At 39.3% G+C, this 20,550-nt stretch overlaps 1 protein-coding gene across 16 annotated transcripts in view; it reads left to right on the forward strand.

Annotated features, from left to right (window-relative positions):
• Positions 1–20,550, forward strand: part of TENM3 (teneurin transmembrane protein 3) — a 512,354-nt gene that overhangs the window by 447,537 nt on the left and 44,267 nt on the right. For all 16 annotated transcript variants that reach the window (XM_065634158.1, XM_065634155.1, XM_065634160.1 and 13 more), the window contains 6 exons: positions 1,769–1,915; positions 8,894–9,110; positions 10,156–10,275; positions 10,661–10,922; positions 17,586–17,853; positions 18,417–18,560. In XM_065634158.1, coding sequence (XP_065490230.1) covers positions 1,769–1,915; positions 8,894–9,110; positions 10,156–10,275; positions 10,661–10,922; positions 17,586–17,853; positions 18,417–18,560 — 1,158 coding nt within the window. The remainder of the gene's footprint in view (positions 1–1,768; positions 1,916–8,893; positions 9,111–10,155; positions 10,276–10,660; positions 10,923–17,585; positions 17,854–18,416; positions 18,561–20,550) is intronic.

The following is a 20,550-nucleotide window of genomic DNA, read 5'->3' on the forward strand; positions in this document are numbered from 1 at the left end:
GGCTTTCACACAATAACTTTTGAGTGTACCCAATTGACTCCTAAAACGCTCTGTCATTATTGCAATTAAATATGTAAGTCTTCCATAAATTAAACAGAAGAAAGATTAAGAAAAAAATAGCTCTCATTATATCAACAAATATTACTAGCAGCTACAATCTGAAAGAATAAGAGTAGCAAGAGTAATCTCAGCCTAGCATGATGGTACAATATCCATAACTGTAGCTTCACCATCCTTCCTCATGAGAGGTTTTCCTGATTCTCTGCCTGCTAAGAGAAACTGGGCAAGAGTTAAGCACCCTTTATAAGTTTTTTCTGAGAATGTTTGTAATTTGGAGCTACATGGTTGAAAGGAGTCAGTAAATTTAAAAAAAAAAAAAAAACCAACCTGTTCTGAAAGACTGTTCTAAGCTCAACTAAGCTTAACCAAAATGGGTCAGTAGATTAGTTCACAAAGATAATAGTTCTACAAAGTGAAGTGTTTAGCCAGTTACTTAGGCTTTTTTGATAAAAGTTTACAGAAGATTGTTGTGTCCAAAAATATCTGATTTGTAGCCACCTTCTCATAAGATACTTAGTGCCATATCTGTACTTGCTTCTGTCAGTGTCTTGTCATAGTCATAGATAAGGAACACTAAAATCTACATATTTATAGTGTTGTCATCCTCATACAGATCATGTTGGCTGCATGCCAGATTTCATCACTAGGAAGTGACAGATACTGTTTTTTTAATGCAATGTTAGACTGAAAACAATTATCAATTTTGGATATATTAAATTATTTTAATTGTTTCCCAAATTTTCCCTCCTTGGCCATAAAAGCAGACAAGATAGGATATAAAGGTAACAGCACAAAAGCCTTAGGGAGATTGTCACAAAAAATCACTCTCTGCTATCTGTCTTGAAGCACGTCACTACCGTGTTTTTGTTCAGTCTATCAATGTTTTATTGTGGTCCTTATGGTATTTCATTTTGTCCGTCCTAAGTAATCAAATACGCACAGCTATTACATTTAGTTGGAAATCCTGTTGGTCCTGTCCCATCCGTATGCAGCCTGAATCCTAATGTTTGTTAGAATAGATGCTAAGCTGCTTCACTATTTCCTGGGCTTTGCTTATTCTGTGAAAAGGAATGTATTTTTGGCATAAAGTATAGTCATTAAAACTGGCCTATACTTTGTGCAATTATTTAACGCACTGTAATTTCACATGAATATACGGCAACTCTGAGACCAGATAAAGTTGACATTCTCTTTTATTATGTGCCTAAAATCATACTCATTTTCCTACTTAAGAATTTGGAGGGATTTGATCATAGTAACAGGGAGCTTATACCTTTGTGCCAGTAAGTAAGCAATACTGCATAGAGCAAATAATGCTCTGTTCTATGAGCACAGAAAAATGGATCGTTTTACACAGCTGTATTTGCACTATGCACTCATCTCGTTACTTTGCCAAAAAATAAAAAAAAAAATTAAAAAGCAAACTTAATTTTGTCTGGCCTGCAGGTATTTAGAGGATTGGTGCATTTATTTCCTGCCTGTACAGGTAAGTGGTGTCTCAAGTGTCAGGCCAATCAAAGATGCCACTTTGCTAAGAATTATGTTCCCCAGGTAATGTTGCTGTTCCACTCCATGTGCAATTACAGTATTTGTGCTGTTCTTAAGGCCTGTTCCCAGTAAGCGTCCCTTGTTTGTATTTTTTTTTCCTTTTTATATAATTGCAGTATTTAAATCACTTGTGATTTTTCCTCTCTGTCTGTTTCAACAGAGGGCTGCCCTGGCTTGTGCAACAGCAACGGGAGGTGCACGCTGGACCAGAACGGCTGGCACTGTGTCTGCCAGCCGGGATGGAGGGGAGCGGGATGTGACGTAGCCATGGAAACTCTCTGCACTGACAGTAAGGACAACGAAGGAGGTAAGATATGCCAACTGGATCTTTAACGCTGGGGAGAATGCATTGAGGAACAGAGATTTTACAGTCAGGTGATTAAATACTGCCATGAGAACCATACCCGTGTTTTACTAGCCCTTACGCCTGTAAGAATACACTACCGTTTTCAGTGCTTTTATATGGCATATCAGCAAAACCTCACAGGATGTTTATGACAGGTGAGAGATGTACTTAGAAAATGGTGGATGTCACCTTAGGTTCCCTGCAATATTCTTTTTTACTGGAATAAAACATAGTCTCAAGTCAGTGAACTGTAGTGGAGGGGAAAAAAATAAAGGAGTTCAAATTTCCAGTGACCTCACGAGGAAATTATCCCAGGAGAAAAGGCCGAACGGGGAGCTTACATTTTGACCCATGATGCTATTGCTGAAAAGAATCAGTTGCCCAGTCTACAGAGATCTTATCCCTCCACAGCCTGTGAATGCTCAGATAACTGACAGGATGCTCCCAGATGTCGTCTCTTTTTTTGGCTTGCTTTTCCGCAGTCTGTCATTCAGGTGACAGGTAACAATCTGCAGCAAGAGGCAGGCAGGCCTGTTGACTTAAGGAATCAATCAGCAATCGTTATCGTGGGGTAGGGAAGGTAGAGGGGCTGTGACTTTGGCATGACTCCAGAATCACACAAAAAAACCCACAAAAAAACAAGATTAAATGTGAATGCAGTCAAATATTAGATCAGCATAATGCTTTCATTGTCTGCCTTTCTTCCCCTTCTGTCATCAGCTCTTTTTGTTTAACACCTTCAGATTCAGAGCAGAGATAGGAAACACCATTAAGGGCCTCTGGATGATGATAAAGTCATCTGTGACTTTGTTTTTCAGCTTTAGACTGTGGATGTCTTTGCCGTTGCTGGTGAGCTGTTTGCTCTCATATCCCAACTGCAGTTGGGGTCTTGGACATCACAAACTGTAAATAACAGCAACATTTACTTCCTGAGGAAAACAGATAACACACTTAAAACAGTGCTGCTGTCAATTGCTTTACACGTCATTTGATTTGTCCTCCTTCTTCATTTACATATTGTATATTTTGAGTCAGTTTTGCACATTTAGGGGCCTAAAGAATCTGATGCAATTTGGTACGTTCCATCTGAGCTAGTGTGAAGCTGAATTCCCGCATGTAGGAAGGGAGCGGGAGGAATGACTGGCCACAGCATAGCCTTGCAGAGGCGCACTGCTTGGGGAATTAAGTTCAGGTGGGCCAGGGGATTATGAACATAAGGGAAAAAGAGAAATGTGCAGGCGTGAAAGAAGACAGAGCAAGGAGGAGTACAAACTAGGTTAAAGCATAAACAACTTGGAGGAGAAAAAAACCAAACTACACACCACAGGTCGTGTAGAGGAAAAAAGGTTGAAAACCCAGTGAAACAGAATCAGTAAAAGTTAAAGATAATAGAAGGACACGAAATATCAGAGGGAGAGCCAAGAGCAGATAACGGAGCAGTGGGAGGAAGAAGGGCAAGGTGAACAGCAATGCACATAAACAGAAAAGGGTAAAGAAGATGCTACTTCAGACTGAAAGCAATAATAGCTGTTTGTGAGGAAAAGAGGAACAGGAACAAGGAATTGGAGCAGAAGGATCTGACAGAATTACTTGAAAGTTCAAGAAGATAGAACAATATCGAAAAAAAGCTCTGATTTTTTTCACTATTTCCTTTACAGACTTTATGCAGCTATGTATAAGAAATGGATTGGCCAAACAGTTGTTTTCCATGATTGACCTACGTAATGTTATTTATCACTGTCCTTTCTCTTTCAGTGTGCCTTACTTTAATTTGTATGCTTCAATAGAGAGCATATTCACTTCAGTCTTTGACTAGTGGCTGAGGAAAAGCATTAAAATATACCAATTAAATTAAATTAAAAACTGGAAGCATACCAAACAAAACTGAGAAAAGAGAGTAATCTTTGCCAGAAACCCACCTAGAAAGAGAAGCAGTGTTTCTTCCCTTTCCAAGAGTACGTGCAATCAGCCCACTAATCTCTTGAGCAAGCCATTGAAATTCCAGACCGCTGCAGGGAATGACACAAGGAGGCCTCTGCTGTATTTGTTTATTGTGGGAGATTAGGTTATCTGAGCACTTATGCTGAATTTATACCAATGACTGCAGGTAGTGTGATTTACATCGCGCTAGGCTCAGTGCTTATGTAATTAAAGTTATCTTGGTTGTTAGCTAATTGATACACTGTGGTTATGTTTCATCCTACACTGGATAAAATATTTTTCATATATTAATATGTGTATAATTCATTAATAACAGTGTCTGCTGTTCCTTTGATTCTCAGCTCTTTCTGGAACTGATTGTTCAAATTATATCAACATGAGCATCCCAAGGACCTCAATGGGAATATTCTCCATAGGAGATACTAATGACATCAGGGTGTACTTGATCATGTCCCCTTCTAGATACTGGTGACATATGATGGGACGATTATTACTTTTAATACAGATTTCTGAGAGTCTTGCAGATTATTTCCTTTCTCTTTAAGGATCACTTTTTATTTCTCCATGGTTTTGATTTGGATAATAAAATACAGAGTTTTCTTTACATTTTAGCAACCCACAAAGCATGTGCAACATGCAGACCTTAGGCTGAATTAAACTACTGACTTTGTGGAGAGAGGGGAAGTCAGAGCTGTCCATGGGTGGAATAAGCCTCACCTTTACTTGAGAAAAAAATGTGTCACTGTTATACTTTCACAAAATGGGCCATATTTTGTCATCACTGTAGAAAGAATAAGCTGTTTACTCTTTAGGTAGGTCTTTATTGAGCAGATTCCCTTGTTTAAGTTTGCTTTTTATTAGCTCTTCTCCAATTATTAAGAGTAGTTACAGGTTTCCACCAGCAGGATTTAAGAGATTATTAATATTATTTTATTACTAAAATGAAAGTAAATACCATAATAAAGCAAAGCATGCTTAGCACTACTGTATTTCTGTAATTGCTTGCACAGGCTAGGATAGCCTGCTCCTGATAAGCGTTGTCACAGGGTAGTACAAATTCAGCCTAAAGATTACCTAAACCAGGGCCTCTTCTCTGATAGTGGCTAATAGCAAATGCTTAGCAAAAAAACATAATATGAACTTATATTTTCTTTTATGTACCAGCAGGATGCTAATTAAAGTCAGAAATTACTGCCCCAGAATGTTTTGAATGTCAAAAGGGCTACTAAGTACAAAGATAACCCAAGCTCAGGAAATTCCAGGAGGCTTGTACTTGAGTTAGGACTGATGCAGTGGCATGCTCATGTTATCTGGTTTCTGCTCCAACGCTTCCCATTATTCTTCAGCTTTTCGTTTGCATCTATGTTTGCTGGGGAGTGCTGGGTTGATATATCCATAGCAATTATCCACAGTGACTCCAAGATTTCGTTCTGGAGTGACAGCTCATTTAGAGCCCAACACTTTATATTTTAGGCTTCTTCACTCCAAGAGGAGTGTTGAATTTGAGTAGACTATAGGTGTGCTTACAGAGATACTGCAATAGTAACATTGAACAAGGTCCTTGTGCGCTGCTCAGGAATAAATCAAGGGCTATTTCTGCTTTCGTGGCTTTTCCAAGCAGCCGCTCCTACAGGCAGTCATTTTTGCTGTCTATAATTGAGTCCATTCATTATAGCCTCTTGTAAAATGGAGCTCTGTGAGGGTAACTGAGGTTTATTAACACAGTTTTCTGCCCTTTCCAGACTCTTGCCTTAGTGTGCCACAGTTACCAAAACTGTGCTGTGGGACAGCCAGCATCATAGCTCCAAAACTGTATTCTTCCTTTGTAGGCACTGAATGTAGGCACTTTGTGGAGATTTTTTGTTGCCAAAATTTCTAATCCATTTATTTACCAAGAATGTGATTTATTTAGGTCCTTGGCCATGATATCCCCTTGACACAAGCTGAACTTGTGCCCAGTACTTATTTTGTCCCAGTTTTTCTTCCTTCCAGCCATTTTATACATAGCCTCTAGAATCCATTCAAAAGCAAACACACCAACTAATATTATCTTATTTTTTAGACATCCGTAAGTGTGGGAATTCTCTGTGTTGTTGACACCTCTCATTTAATGGTTTGGGGGTTTTATTAGTCTCTCCAAATATGCAATATAATCACCAGACCATGCTCCATTGCAATTCTGTGCATTTTGCAACAAAGAGAAGAGTGACATCAGTCAAGATTTTTACAACTAGACTTTAGCTTTTGAGGAAGAAAACAATAATGTAGTCATTACATCTTCCATATATAGAAGAACCACTTTCATCTAGAACAAAAAAAACCCAAAATAGCCTTCTGAGACTGATAATGATTGTCCAGCTGACTGTAGGAGTTTCTATTTTCTTTATAATTCCCCTATCATATTTGAGTGATATAACCAATAAGACAGTGTTGAGATAAGTCCCATATTTTTCAGGCTAAACAAAATTCATCAGTAATTTCACAGAGCCATTTCAGAAAGGAAATTTTACTCTGCTTCACACAGTGCAATAGAGTGCTCAACTTAGTGGTACTAGATAGCTCTAGCCACATAAGTACGGAGAAAGGATGAAAAATGTTTTCTCAAGTTATAAGGAGCCAGATTCATAACCATCCGTCACTTGCCTGGGCAAGTTGCTGATAAACTCCACAGAAGAATAACAAACAGCGTATCCCTGTATCTTGGCTGGTGAAAATGAGATTCTTTCTCTGATTGATGTTAGCGGAGAGGCTTGTAAAAATGCATTTCCAGCTGATTAGTTCAGAAGGTGTCAATCTCATGCAGTTTTATGACCTGCAGACTATACTCCAGATGTACATTTGCTTTTTATAAACTAACAAAGATGAATGACGAAATTTGAGCATTTCTTTGGCAACTGCACCAGATATTGCCTGGGAGACCATACAGAGAGATAAAAATCTAAAACTATGCTGTTAACCATCAGTACCCCCCACTTTGACACTGATCCAGGCTTCTGGAGTTAAAACCAGCAAGGGAGGTCAATACTTCAGCTAGGAAAGGGTTTCATATTGTACAAGAATGAGACTAGAAAATCACAAGAATCACGGACTGAGGGTGGAAAGGCCTCTGGAAATCATCTGGTCCCAGCCCCTGCTCAAAGCAGGGTCAGCTAGAGCAGGTTGTTCAGGACTGTGTCCAGTTGGGTTTTGAATATCTCCCAGGATGGAGACTTCACAACTTTGCTGGGCAACCTCTTGCAGTGTCTGAGCGCTTTCACAGTAAAAAAAAAAAGTTTTTCTGATGTTTAGACAAAGTCTCCACAGTATTCCAGGTTTGAACTCCCCGGTGCTGACAGGAAGGATCACCTCCCTTCACCTGCAGGCAACACTCCTCCTAATGCAGCCCAGGATGTCATCGGCACCTTCTTTGCTGCAAGGGCATGTTGCTGGCTCATGTTCAACTTGGTGTCCACCAGGACTCCCAAGGTCTTCTCCGCAAAGCTGCCTTGCTTTGTCCCCCAGCATGTCCTGGTGCAGGTGCTTGTTCCTCCCCGGGTGCAGGACTTTGCACTTCTCTTCGTTGAACTGCACGAGGTTCCTGTCAGCCCATTTCTCCAGCCTGTCGAGGTCTGTCTGAATGGGAACATGACCCTCTGGCATACCCTCATCCCAAGAAAAATAAATATTCTTTCTTTTCTCTTAAAAAAGTTTAAACTTTGATATACTTAAACGATGACTTTTTCATCCCCTTTTGTTTTCCTTGAACTGACTTCAATGTCAGCTGAGTTAAATAAGAATTTTAGATGTGCAAAAGAATAGAAATCGCAGTCCTTTGCTATTTTGCCAGTCTTCTAACTGATGCACATAGCACAGCAGTCCTTAGAGGAATGCCTTTAGAAGATCTGTTTACTTACGCTCTTTCAACATACGATTGAACAGAAATGGATGATATTTTTCCCTTCAGAAAGAAGTTTTACTCTAAAGCTAGATGATTTTGTGAGAGAAGCAGCCATGGGCTTCCTCCGAGTGCTGCATTGGTGTATTTTTCAGTGCAGCAAGCAAGCTCCCTCTCTAACCTAAATGGAATAATAAAATGTTTGAGCTATTTCAGCCTTGCTGTTCTTTTGGGGAAACAATTATCAGCTATGTGATACTATATTACATTCATCTGGAAGTTTTCTGTAGCTGACATTTCCAGGCTCATATTCCTTATGACTTGACTTACAGCAAATTAGTAGTTATCAATTTGATGTTGATTTTAATCTTTCACTGAATTAGATTTCCAGCGATGTGACAGATCTAATGCTCATTATATGTGAATATTTCAGCACATAAGCATAAAAGTACCCGTGTGTTTAAATCTTGTTTATACTGGCCAGCATTCCTGATCAATTTATTCAGAATAAAATCTAAATGTTAAATACAGATTTTATTCTCTCATACATTTTTATGCAAAATTCTTGTGGAAATTGCCTTTGCCACTTGCAACAAAATCTTTCTGCCAAGGTATAAATGAATCCACCTTGATAAATGCTGTGAAATATTTAAAGCTACATACAGCATAGATATGCTAAAAAACTTCAGGAAAACAGCAGAATGGGAGTTACTTGGGTTCTGTTTGTTTTGTTTGGGTTTCTTCTCTAGCAAGCCAAATAACTCCAGATAAAAGCTACTTAGACCCACCTATAATGTTTAATATTTACAAGTTAGCAGTGTAGACAGAGCTTGAGTGCCTCCATCTTCTGGTTTGTTCAACATGTTTCTAGAAAATTATCAAATAAATAGGTTTAATTTATAGACGATACTGAGTATATTCAGCTTGCATGGATTTCCATGGGAGTTTAAGAGCTCAGTAAACAGTGACACTCTCTGTCTTTAGTTGAAAGTGAATTCATTAAAATCTTATTTATTAGTATTCTTTCAAACTACATTTCTTTTAATCTCCCAGCTGATTGGCTCATTCACATGCAAAGGGGCAGGAGGAAGAGTGTGTTCACTTGTGTGACTTTCTGCCAACAGATGGGCTCGTTGACTGTATGGATCCTGACTGCTGTTTGCAGAGTTCTTGCCAAAACCAGCCTTACTGCCGTGGACTACCTGATCCCCAAGACATTATCAGCCAAAGCCAACAGTCGCCATCTCAGCAAGCTGCCAAAGCATTTTATGACCGGATCAGTTTTCTCATCGGAGCGGACAGCACTCATGTCATACCTGGGGAAAGTCCTTTTAATAAGAGGTGAGCACGGCTCATCATTTACTCGTGAATAAGAAAGAAGTTGAAGAGTGTGGGAGATGCATGTTTAGGAGAAGATCCACCGCGACTGCAAATGTCATGGCGTGGGCTTTCAGCAGAAACCTTTTCTCTTAGTTTATCAAATTGCTTATTTTGTCTCATTTCCTGTAAAATACATATTGCCAGTGCCAGTAGGTTACAGAAGGTATTTGCCATGCTTAGCACCTGTATTCTAACAGGGCACTTCATTAATGATTAAATAAATCTTTATTTAACCAGTTGATTTGGGCTAGCACAGTTGGAAATACATCAAAGCAATGAAAACACTTCAGAAGGAAAAGCAAAGCTGCACTTTTAAAACTGAGCTCACTAAATAATATAAATTATGAATTAATGTAATAGAACTGTTAAGTGCACGACGGTATAATTGCATAAACCGTTTGACTGGTGCTCTACGAAGCAGTAATGACCTGAAAATAAACCAGTAACAGGAAGCAGGTGTCTGGGATCTCACTGAGTGAAGGAAGATGATTTACACTAGAACTACTGCGTTTGCAGTAATTTAACAGCATTAATGTGTTTGGGCACAGCAGTTGATTAAAAGTTGTTGCACAAATGTTCCTTATTGCTCCTTTAAATTTTGTACTTCATAGTCCCTGCAGTTTTACAGATTGCTTTGATACTAATTGAAAAGTACATTTTTCTTTAAGAGTCTGCCAGAGGTATGACTTACAGTGGGAACATCTAGAGTTTATAAGTTTTTAAAACTCTTCAGTAAACCTCTGGTCTTAGTAACTCAGTATGGGCGAAAGGAACCAAAGTAAAATCAATAACATTAACAAAATTATTATCTGTATATTTCAAGGCATTCATTATGCAGTGTAAATTATGTGAACTTGTAAAACGCTTAGAGTCTCAGGAATGTTTTTGTTAGTGGTAGTTGACACGGTGCAAAGATGTGTGCGTATGTTCGCTCTACTAGATTTAATTCATTTAAAAGGGAACAAAAAAAGCAAATTTGTAATTTGATCCTGCGTCTTTTTCACAGTCTTGCATCTGTCATAAGGGGCCAAGTATTAACTGCTGATGGAACGCCACTCATTGGAGTCAATGTCTCCTTTCTGCACTATCCAGACTATGGATATACAATTACTCGCCAAGATGGAATGTAAGTGCGCTTTGAAACACTTCTAAGTCGTAAAGACAGCAAGGGTGTTACTGAGGAGCTGCTTGTAAAAATAAAATAATGGAAACAAAAGATGCAAAAAAAGCGATTGACCAAAGCTGTACTTAGTACATTCTTCAAATGTAAAATGTGCTGATTATATACTTTAGAAGCAGAAGGTATTGCTTAGTTTAAACGCAACATCCCAAACTCTCCGTTCTCTTAGTGTGGTATTATGTAATATATTTTAATTGATTTCTCCATTGTTCCCAGTAGAGCCATTCCGCCTTCAGAGCAGTGAAGTGGAATGGAGAATCAATCAGTAAAATGGAGGCTGTAGATGGCTTTGGGAATTTGCTGACTAGCCAGCCCTGGTGTGTTTTTCTAGGTTTGACTTGGTAGCAAATGGCGGTGCCTCCCTGACCCTGGTGTTTGAGCGATCACCGTTCCTGACACAGTATCACACAGTTTGGATTCCCTGGAATGTCTTTTATGTCATGGATACCCTGGTCATGAAGAAGGAAGAGAATGACATTCCTAGTTGTGATCTGAGTGGATTTGTAAGGCCAAACCCCGTTATTGTGTCATCGCCTTTATCCACCTTCTTTAGAATTTCTCCTGAAGATAGTCCTGTCATCCCAGAGACACAGGTAAGGTGTGCCTCAAATAAATCACATTTTATCACAGGCTATATTGTATTAAGCAACCATAACTAAAAGAGTGCAAGCTACTGTTGAAAAAATAATTCAGACTAAGTGCTAAGAATTTGCAACGTGATGATTTTCAGGCCAATTTATGTATTCTATGGGATGATTTTTGAACTTTCATCTGAAAAAAAAAAAAGGTAAGAAAGCTTGGTGTACACCAGTGTCTGGTTTTATATTTATTTGCATCATTTAATTTACAGCACATCTTCAGCCATCAGGCACTGGCCCATCAAAATGGACACTCTGTAGTACATCTGACTGTTTGGACTGCCTTCTTGTTAGAAGCACCTCTCCAAAACTGAACATGAGAGGTGTTTTTCCACCATGTCTGAAAGGCCGATACAGTTCGATTTATCTGTTTAGTCCTAATAAATAGCATGACACTCAGATTTTTATAAACTAAAAGAACTCCTTGTAACACTGTGGACAGACTTACAAGCCAGTGAGCATGTGTGCTAATCTACTTCTGCAGAACTTGTAATACCAAAAGTAAGACTCAACATCAAAGCCTTGCTTTAAATAGAAAAAGTCGTGACTGGATTTTTTTTTCTCTAACGTAGATGTATTAATAATTCCTCCATCTCAAATAACTAATTACTAATACAGTCTTCCTTAACTCTTAAAGCAGAGTTGCATTTCAAGAAGTAATATTTATCTCATTACTGATCTCTGATAAAACCTTTCCTAGTGGAACAGTACTCTTTCTGCATCCCTCTTCCTCTCCTTTCTCTCTCTTTTTCTTTCCTTCACCTTCACAATGCCATAATTGCATAGGGAACTCTTTTTCCCATTACTAAGAAATGTCCTTATCTCTTCAAGGGACACATAGAAAATGTATTCAAATGTTTTCATGCAGACCTCTTAAGAAAAGAGCAAAATCATTAAGCAGTTCATGGTAGGAGCAGGTTTAAAGTAAAGATGTAAGGAAATTACAACTAAACACCCATACAAATCTAGACTGTGCTAGAAAATTGTTGCTTTTATCTTCACTATCATTTCTGTGCCTTTGATAATTGCAAGTCAATTAAAAGAAAATATTTGCAAAATGCAGTCCATTGAAAAACAGCTCTGATTTACTTGTTTTGGCAACAGATGAGAGAGTCAATTCCTGAAGTGATGGAAAAAGGCTTAGATAGATGGGGTATAAATCAAGAAAAAAAGTAATAGTAGGACAATGACAAAAAATACATATTTTCAAAAAGCACTTGTAATGTCTACATAAACAAGTCATTTCATGAGCAGTGGGACTCAGAAGTCTGGATTCCTACTAATTCCCACCCATTGCTATAATTCCAGCTATCTGCCACATCCAGTCCTTCCCCCACGGACTGCAGTCAGCCCTTGTGTTGTCTCACGGGAATAACAACTTGGCTGCTTCTTCCCTACCCGAACTCTTTTATTTTTAGAAACCCTAAAAGAACTGAATTTAGAGGTTTCTCCTGTCATTTCAAATGTGGTTGAAATTGGCTACCAGGTTCAAAAGTTGCGAGGTGGGAGGTCTGACAGGCAGGACTGTTGGATCAAGTAGATTTCCCTGGAAAACCGGCCAGAAGGAAAGATCGTATTCTCAGCAGATCCTAGGCACTTGGTGTTGATGGGTCGTTTATGACAAGGTAAAAGTAGTTCTGTCATGAAAACGTAGTTCTGTATGAAAAAAAAAAATAATCAAGGAGTATTTTCTTCTGTATTCTTTGCTCATCACACATGTAATCCCCTGATTTGGCAAGTGGGAGCTGCACAGCTGTGCCTGGGACATACCCCTGTAGGGTCAGGTTCCCTGGGAAATGCACAGTGCTCAACAGTCTGTCTCCCAAAAAATTCATTACTCTGATACAAGATGGGCAGAACTGGATTTCATTCGGAACTGTCTGTGCAGCTCCGGAGGAACTGCTGTAGATCTCTTCATAAAAAAGGGGCAATGCCAGTTTGAAGTGTGGGAGACTGGATGAAGGCACAGAGAAAGACACTGTTGCCCATGTTCCTTCAGACGGTGTTAGTCACCCTCTTGCATGGTGTGACAGCGCTCGCTGTCACGTACTACAGGAGAAAATGATGTGCTGCTGGAAATCATCATGCCTTGAAGGGCTTCATCATCCCTTGGAGATAATGTTTCTAAAAGAGTGTACTTGGTGGCTTATGAATCCCAAATTGATCAGAGGGGGAATTAAGGTCTGTACCAAAGCAGCAGCAGCAAACTGAAAAAAAGAAGGCAAGCAAGAGGAAAAAACAAATGCAGTGGGCGAAGGGGTGATCACAGACCCAGCAGATCATTACTCAATAGGGATGGTAATAAATAACGTTAACTAAATTTGGACTACTTAGGCATGACTTTATCTACTTTTAATTGCAAGTTAGCATGCTCTGCGTAGACTTAACTAGCTGAGATTAATCAGTGTGGAACAAGACAGCAAACTGCATGCAGATGAGGGAGACCAGGTTAAGCTGGAGCTGCTTGTATGTGTTAGGTAATATTGTTGCTGTCTTTTTCCTAATACGATAAATGTGTTTCCCACATATTGCAGCGTGGTCTGGCAGAAACCCACATGTGAGTCACAATGAGCAACTCTGAAATTGAGCTTTTTGAGGCTTTTCTTCTCCTAAACTTCCATTATCCACTGTTAGGTACACTTGCAAGACGCCTCCCGCAGGTCCTGAGCTGCTTGTTTCTGTCACCTCAAGTGGGTGGGAGAAAGAAGACTGAAAAGTTTTCCTTCAAGTTATATGTTCAAGGTTGCCCACTTTTTTTTACCCCTGTCTCCTGACCGTCTCTCACTACTGGCATTACTATACAACAGAAGTTGGCAAAATCTGTTTACCCAGAAGAAGTCAGGGTACAATGTGGGCCTCAGTGACTTAATAAAAATGATTGTTTGTAACTTTAGTGTGGCCAGATTTTCAGCAAAGAAATTAACGTGTTTCATCATTTAAACAGGCAGTATAACAAGATGTCTAGATATTCCAGTGTTACATGGATGCTGCATCCCGGTTTCACTTAGCTGAAATCTCCAGATCTTCAAGTTTGTACTGAGAAAATAATGGAGATTATTCTTAGAGCCAAATAGCTCCATTTATGCATCCTTGTCTTCCAGCACGTTTTCTGGTTTTCTTCTCTTTTGCTTTCTGTTTAAAACGTTATATACACCTCTTGATTTATTATTTTATGGGCACATTTGTATGTTTTTACACGTGTATGGCTTTTTCCTATCCATCTTCTCTGTGGTATCTCAGCAATGTTTTAAGTCCAGGAAAAACAAGCATTTTTCCCCTTTTCATTTCTTCTTGCTTTATATTGATAACTCAAGGTTATTTCTTTTTAAGTTCATTTAAGAGCCTCAATTCTAGGGGAAACCTTCTTTTTAAAAGGAAGAGATTTTTCCATCTTGAAAGGAGCAGTTTCAGCTTCTACTTAAAGAAGTGTGATTTTAGTACTCCTTGGTTTCAACATTCGTGTAATAGCGATAGTTGCCAATATCTACTTGTGTCTAAAAAAGCCATCTTTACCCCTTTCAAACCTGGATTTTAATGCAGCAGGTCAGCAGTTGCTTCTCAGCGAAGAACCTTTTTCTGACATAGGACTAAAGTTTGCACTCACTCGTGAAATTTGTTCTTAAACCCTCTATTGAAGTTGCTCATTTTGCCAAAAAAAATCATGGTAATACAGCAAGCATTTTTCCCCCTAATTGAATTAAATTTCTTACTCAGAGTTCTTAATACCATCAGACCATGTCACCTGAATCATATGAGTATTTTGGAGCAGGAAAGCATTCCAGAGCCTGGACAGGATTAGTGCCGCTGGCCACAAGAGACAGGGAGCCTTGCACAATTTATGTGACGCAGTCACCAGCTTGAACTCTCAGGACAAGAAACTCTGTGAAAATTGAGATGACCTTTATCTCAGTCCTGTAGGTTAAATATTTCATAGCTGTCCTTCCAAGAAGCTGGATCATCCATAAATAAGATGTTGACCGTTAGAATTTGGTGGTTGGGCTGTAACTCAGTTCCTTTAGGGTCTCAGCGTTCTGAAGGTAGTTTGATACTTTATCTGGAAAAGGCAAGGCACAGACAGCTTGGTTGTGTTGGCAATTCCCCATGTGACTTTTATACCCAGTGACTTTCCCGATTGCTTTACAATTGATGTGCTGTCGTGGCTCCCATAGGATGCTCTCTGCTGCGTCTGATGATTTAACTTTTCAGATAAACATTAAACTGTTTAATTTTCTTTGTAATGCTTGATTCTGGGAGAGAGATTGAGATGCATAACCTTACCTCTACATTTCTAAAGTTCTCAAGAAAATAAGTTACACAAGGGGATATTTTATGGAAAGAGGGAAGTTATAAGTCAGATTTCCAGCAGATGTTTGAGGCTTCTGCAGAAACTAATAATAGGGGTTTGGTTTTTGTTTTAAAGCTCGCTGAGAACTATGTGAGTGTCCTAGTTTCTAATTTGATAGTATTCCAGATACCCAGTGGAGTCTCTTGGAAATTGAAACTTCAAGGTGTCGTCTTTATTGCCTGTTGTGTCAGCCAAGAGTATTGGAAGACCACCTAAGTGTTTAACGCTGCTCTTCCACAGTTGTACTTGTAAAAGAAGCAATGGTCATAACGGGAGACCAGCAAAGTCCATTAAATTGTGTCCTGTTACAAGTGTATTATTTCTTTTTCTCCTCTCGCTTGCAGAGACCTCCATCTGTTAGACTAGTTTTAATGTGCAGTGTATGAGAGTCCTGCCGATGTCTTGAGGAATTTGTCTTTTGTTCCTAAGTGGTTTGTGGTTTTGCTTCAAAGTCTTAGAAAAGGAGTATGTCCACAATCACTTCTCTCTCTACAGAGAGGGGGGTTGGTTTGCGTAGAAAAGATTTGCTTGTTCTCTGGCTTAGACACAGTGCATAGGTTGGACTGAGGGAGAGCAGACTAGAGTTACAAACAGAAATGATTCCACCATTGCCTTCTTCCAAGTGATGGTACTGCTTGTCATTTCTTCTCAGTGATGGCAAGTTCTTGGTGGGTAAAAAAGAAACATTCTAAGATTAAGAATTAAGAATTTTTAAATCTGAATTTAATTTGTCTAGTATCGTCCAGTTCCTCTTTTACTTCCTACAGCTCTGTTATAGTCTTACTGGAGAACAAGACTTGCGCGCTCATATATACCAGATGTAAGTAACCGTTCATGCCAGACAATGAGTTCAAAATACTATTTCTGATTTTTTGTTACTGTTATTGGGAAGGAAGTAGATATAATTACTACCATATAAATCTTTCTTTATATCCCAGCAAAAGTGCTAACATAGAGGATGGTGTAGCACCTGCTGCCCTCCTCAAGAGCATAAACCACATTATTTGACCCTATTCAACGCAGTCAGTTGTTGAGAATTCGTTAAAAGCGTCCAAGGATTTCTCGAGCATAGAGGGCTAACTTAACACTTATTTAGTAACCACCTTTTGATCCCACTGAAGTCTCAAGTCTAATATATGTGACAGTGCTTTCCCTGAGCTCTGCCTTCCACTAATATTAATTAGTGTTTGGTCTTCAGACTTTAGGACTAGGAGCCAGGAAAGTAAAAGAAAGCTTTCCAAATTTGTTTCCCCAAGAGTGCTCTTTTTACACCACCAAGGCTCTGGGCTTGTGCTTCTGCATTCTTTGCCCTCTGTACCCACCAGAGAAACATTATCTTTATAAATGTGTCTAGATACTTTTTTCTTTTTTTTCTTTTTTTTTTTTTTCCAATAAGCTGGGATACATGGTAGCTGTTCACCTGAAGTGCTTGCTGTCAGTGTTTATGTCCTGACTGAAGTATAGGACAGTATAGGCTGTCTTCATCCATGTTACGCAGGAACCTTTCACATCCATCCATCACCCACAAAAGCTCCTCAGCTCAGAGGAAAAGACAAGGTAGAGCAGGGGAGAAACCTTTCAAAAATAAAATTGAATCATTGCACCTCTCTGAAATGAGAAAGTGGTGAGCTGATGTCTGAGTAGTGAATATTGATCAGGAAATATGGAGAAGCTTTCCCTGAGGCATCCTACTTATCTGTCTTCAAAATAAATGGAAGAATGCTTTAGTTCAAAGTATCTACAATCCACAGGTAATGCAAATAATAAACCACCTAAAAGTCCTTCCCGCTCTTGCAGGAGCGATTAGATATCACAACCCAAATCTGAAGCTTTGCAGTGCTTAGAGGCTCCCCTGCCTTTATTACGTGTCCATAGCTGGGAGATGGGTGGCAGCACAAGAAGGGCCTATTTTCACCTAGATGAAAGATGCTTTTTTGCCTCTTTCGGAAAAAGCAGTTGGGAATGTTTTCCCTCTCCTGTACGCTTCCTTCCCCCCATAAAAATAAAGGAGAGATCTTCGAAATCCTCCAGCACAAAGTATCAACTAAGCAGCTTCAGTATAATGAAGAATTTAGATTTTGCTTTTTGGAAAAAAAAGGTGGTGTTATTTATTTATGTATTTTTCACATTATTAAATGAAGCCTGGATTTAGATTATACTTCCTAATGGATTGTCATGCAGCATCATGTCAGGCCTCCTTCTATGAGAGCTGCATTGTTCTGTTTAATGTCAAAATCATTCACATTCTGTATTTTTTTCTCACCAATGCATAGGTACTTCATGAAGAAACAACAATACCAGGAACTGATTTGAAGTTATCATACTTAAGCTCCCGAGCTGCAGGATATAAATCTGTTCTGAAGATTACTATGACGCAATCTGTTATACCATTTAATTTAATGAAGGTTCATCTTATGGTGGCAGTGGTGGGAAGACTTTTCCAAAAATGGTTCCCTGCATCCCCAAATCTGGCTTACACTTTCATATGGGATAAAACTGATGCATACAACCAGAGAGTCTATGGATTATGTGAAGCTGTTGGTACGTGTGTTGCGGAGTTCTTTTGCATTTTCACTGTTGTCTTGAAAATAGGGAAGCACATCTCAAATACTTGTATCCTTTAAGTAGAAAATGTTTAGCAGAATAAGATGAGAAGTAACACTGCATATTAAAGTATCATAGAAAATACTAATCTAAACTTCGAATTATAAGAAGTAAATGCCCTCAGAAGGACAAAGAGACCACAGTTATTTTTCACTTCTAGTTCTTCCCCATGAAGTAGCCCTCAGCCTAATAACTCTGTGTGGCATTTAGTCTGCCACCTCCTTGTACTTCAAAGTGCAACAGCATTCTGACATACTTCACCAAATGGCCTTCTTCTATACCTGTCCTAATCCACTTACTTTTAATAACTAAAATTATGTTAATAACCCAAGGATTTTGGAACTCTGTTTGGTATTTTCAATACATCTAAGGAAGCCACTGGGATTTTCAGGTAGTCTGACAGTGCAGAATAACACAGGTAGTTTAAGGAAATCAGAGTCTTCAAACTCTTCTTCTGAACAAGATCCTATACTTAATAAGGAAATGTCTTGTTATTTCAGTGTCTGTAGGTTATGAATATGAGTCTTGCTTGGATTTAACTCTTTGGGAAAAGCGGACTGCCATTCTGCAGGGATATGAACTGGATGCCTCCAACATGGGTAGCTGGACATTGGATAAACATCATGTACTGGATGTTCAGAATGGTAAGCAGTTAATTTTCGTCTTGCTAATTTTAGTACTGAACTGCCCTGCATTTCAAGTATCTCATTCTAACTTTTCAAACGTTTGCTTTGTTATTTTAATAAAGGAAATTATGGACTGTTTTGCATATGATAAATGATTTGAGCTTTACAGTGCATGTCATGTCTCTTCTTCCTATAAATATATATGCATTAATAATTTCATCTAACAGTGTCATCCTGTATTAGATATGCCAAAAAAAACCCCAACCTAAAAATGTTGAAATTGTTTTCAAAAATTGAGTGATACTAAGGAGACAGAAATTCTAAAGCAATTTTAGGTGTCAGCATTGTTACTGGCATTAGCTGTTGGTATGTTAATAGTATCTTGAACAATGTTTTCACTTCCAGTTTTCACAATGGGTGAAAATTAAACAGCAGTAAAAGACATTCCTGCCTAACTGAGAGCTCTTCACTCCCAATATTAAATCCATTAATACAGGAGGTGTATGTCATGATACCGCCAGCTCCAGCACGGCTGCTCATGGGAGCATTTAGCAAATGGGTAACCGTCTCCTGTGGAGGATAAGCGCTCACCTACACTCTCCTCCCGTTTAAATCCTTCCCTGAAGTGAGTTCTCCTCAGTGGTGTGATTTAACCTCGGCCAGCAACTAGGACCACACAGCCACTCACGCCCTCCCAAGTGGGAGGGGGAGAGAATCGGAAAGGGGAAGAAAAAAATATAGAAAGCTCATGTGTTGAGACAAGAACAGTTTAATAGAACAGCAAAGGAAGAGAAAATAATAATAGAATATACAAAATGAGTGATGCACAATGTTTACCACCCGCAACCCAACAGCCCGTTTGTTCCTGAGCAGCCCCCCTGACCAACTCCGGTTTATCTACTGAGCATGACATCCTATGTAAAGAATAGCCCTTTGGCCAGCTCGGGTCAGCTGTCCTGGCTCTGCTCCCTCCCAGCTTCTTGCACACATGGTAGAGCAAGGGAAGCCAAAAAGTCCAGCAAGAACCAGAACATCCATGTATGATCAACATTCTTCTCATACTAAATCCAAAAGACAGCACTATACCAGCTACTGGAGAGAAAATGAACTCTGTCCCAGCCAAAACCAGGACACCCAGCATGCTGTGGTCAGCTTGGCACACGGAGCGTGACAAATGTTGCCCTGAGTCAGTGGGGGCCACTTGTGTCCCTGCTTCTCGGGACAGAGTCCAGTCGCTAGTGAGAGGGTCATCCTTAATTTCAGTGAAAAGATGAGGAGCAGTACACATTTATAAGGACTGTGCCTTGGCATCGAGGTAAATTTGTCCAGCTTGCTACTCAGCAGCTGTCTGGAGGGTGCCATGCTGAGGAGACCCCAGCTTAACACTGACTGAACAGTGCGTATTTGGAAAAATTTGTCGGCAATGTGTAAGAAAGGTGAAATAAGTAGAGCGGCATGGCTCAAGGTGGAGATGGTCACGCTGGATTTTTATGCAAAGTAGTAATTCAGCAGGAAGAATACCACTTCTGCACTACCTGGTGTCCCTTTGAGGTCTCCCAGTGGTACATGAGCTTATTTTGTGTGAAATGCTAGTCACTGCCTAAAGTATCGCTTCTGACGGGTAGAAAAACAAGGTAATCAAATCAAGGGAAAAGGTGTCATTGTACCTAATTTAACATGTCAAAAAAAAACCCTGTGCAAATTATTGTAATGTAATCCATCTAAAAATGTAAAAAGCTATAATTATAAATATATATATAAGATTGATTCTGTTCACAAGGCAAATTGATGGTGGCTTTAAATTATGCTCAAGAGTACATTTGACAAGTAATGACTTTTCAAAGTGACGTGTGTCTAATTGAATAAACGAAGTGGAGAGTCGTAATGACAAGGTGGATGCGCTGGAGAAATTTATTCAGAAGAAAGTGTAGATGGTGTTTGTACGGACATCCCGAGCTACTGCAGTAAACAGTCTAATGTACATCTTTTAGTCTGTGATAATAGAGGA

This window comes from Caloenas nicobarica, chromosome 4 (genome assembly GCF_036013445.1).
Source record: "Caloenas nicobarica isolate bCalNic1 chromosome 4, bCalNic1.hap1, whole genome shotgun sequence".
In the NCBI taxonomy this organism is placed as follows: domain Eukaryota; kingdom Metazoa; phylum Chordata; class Aves; order Columbiformes; family Columbidae; genus Caloenas; species Caloenas nicobarica.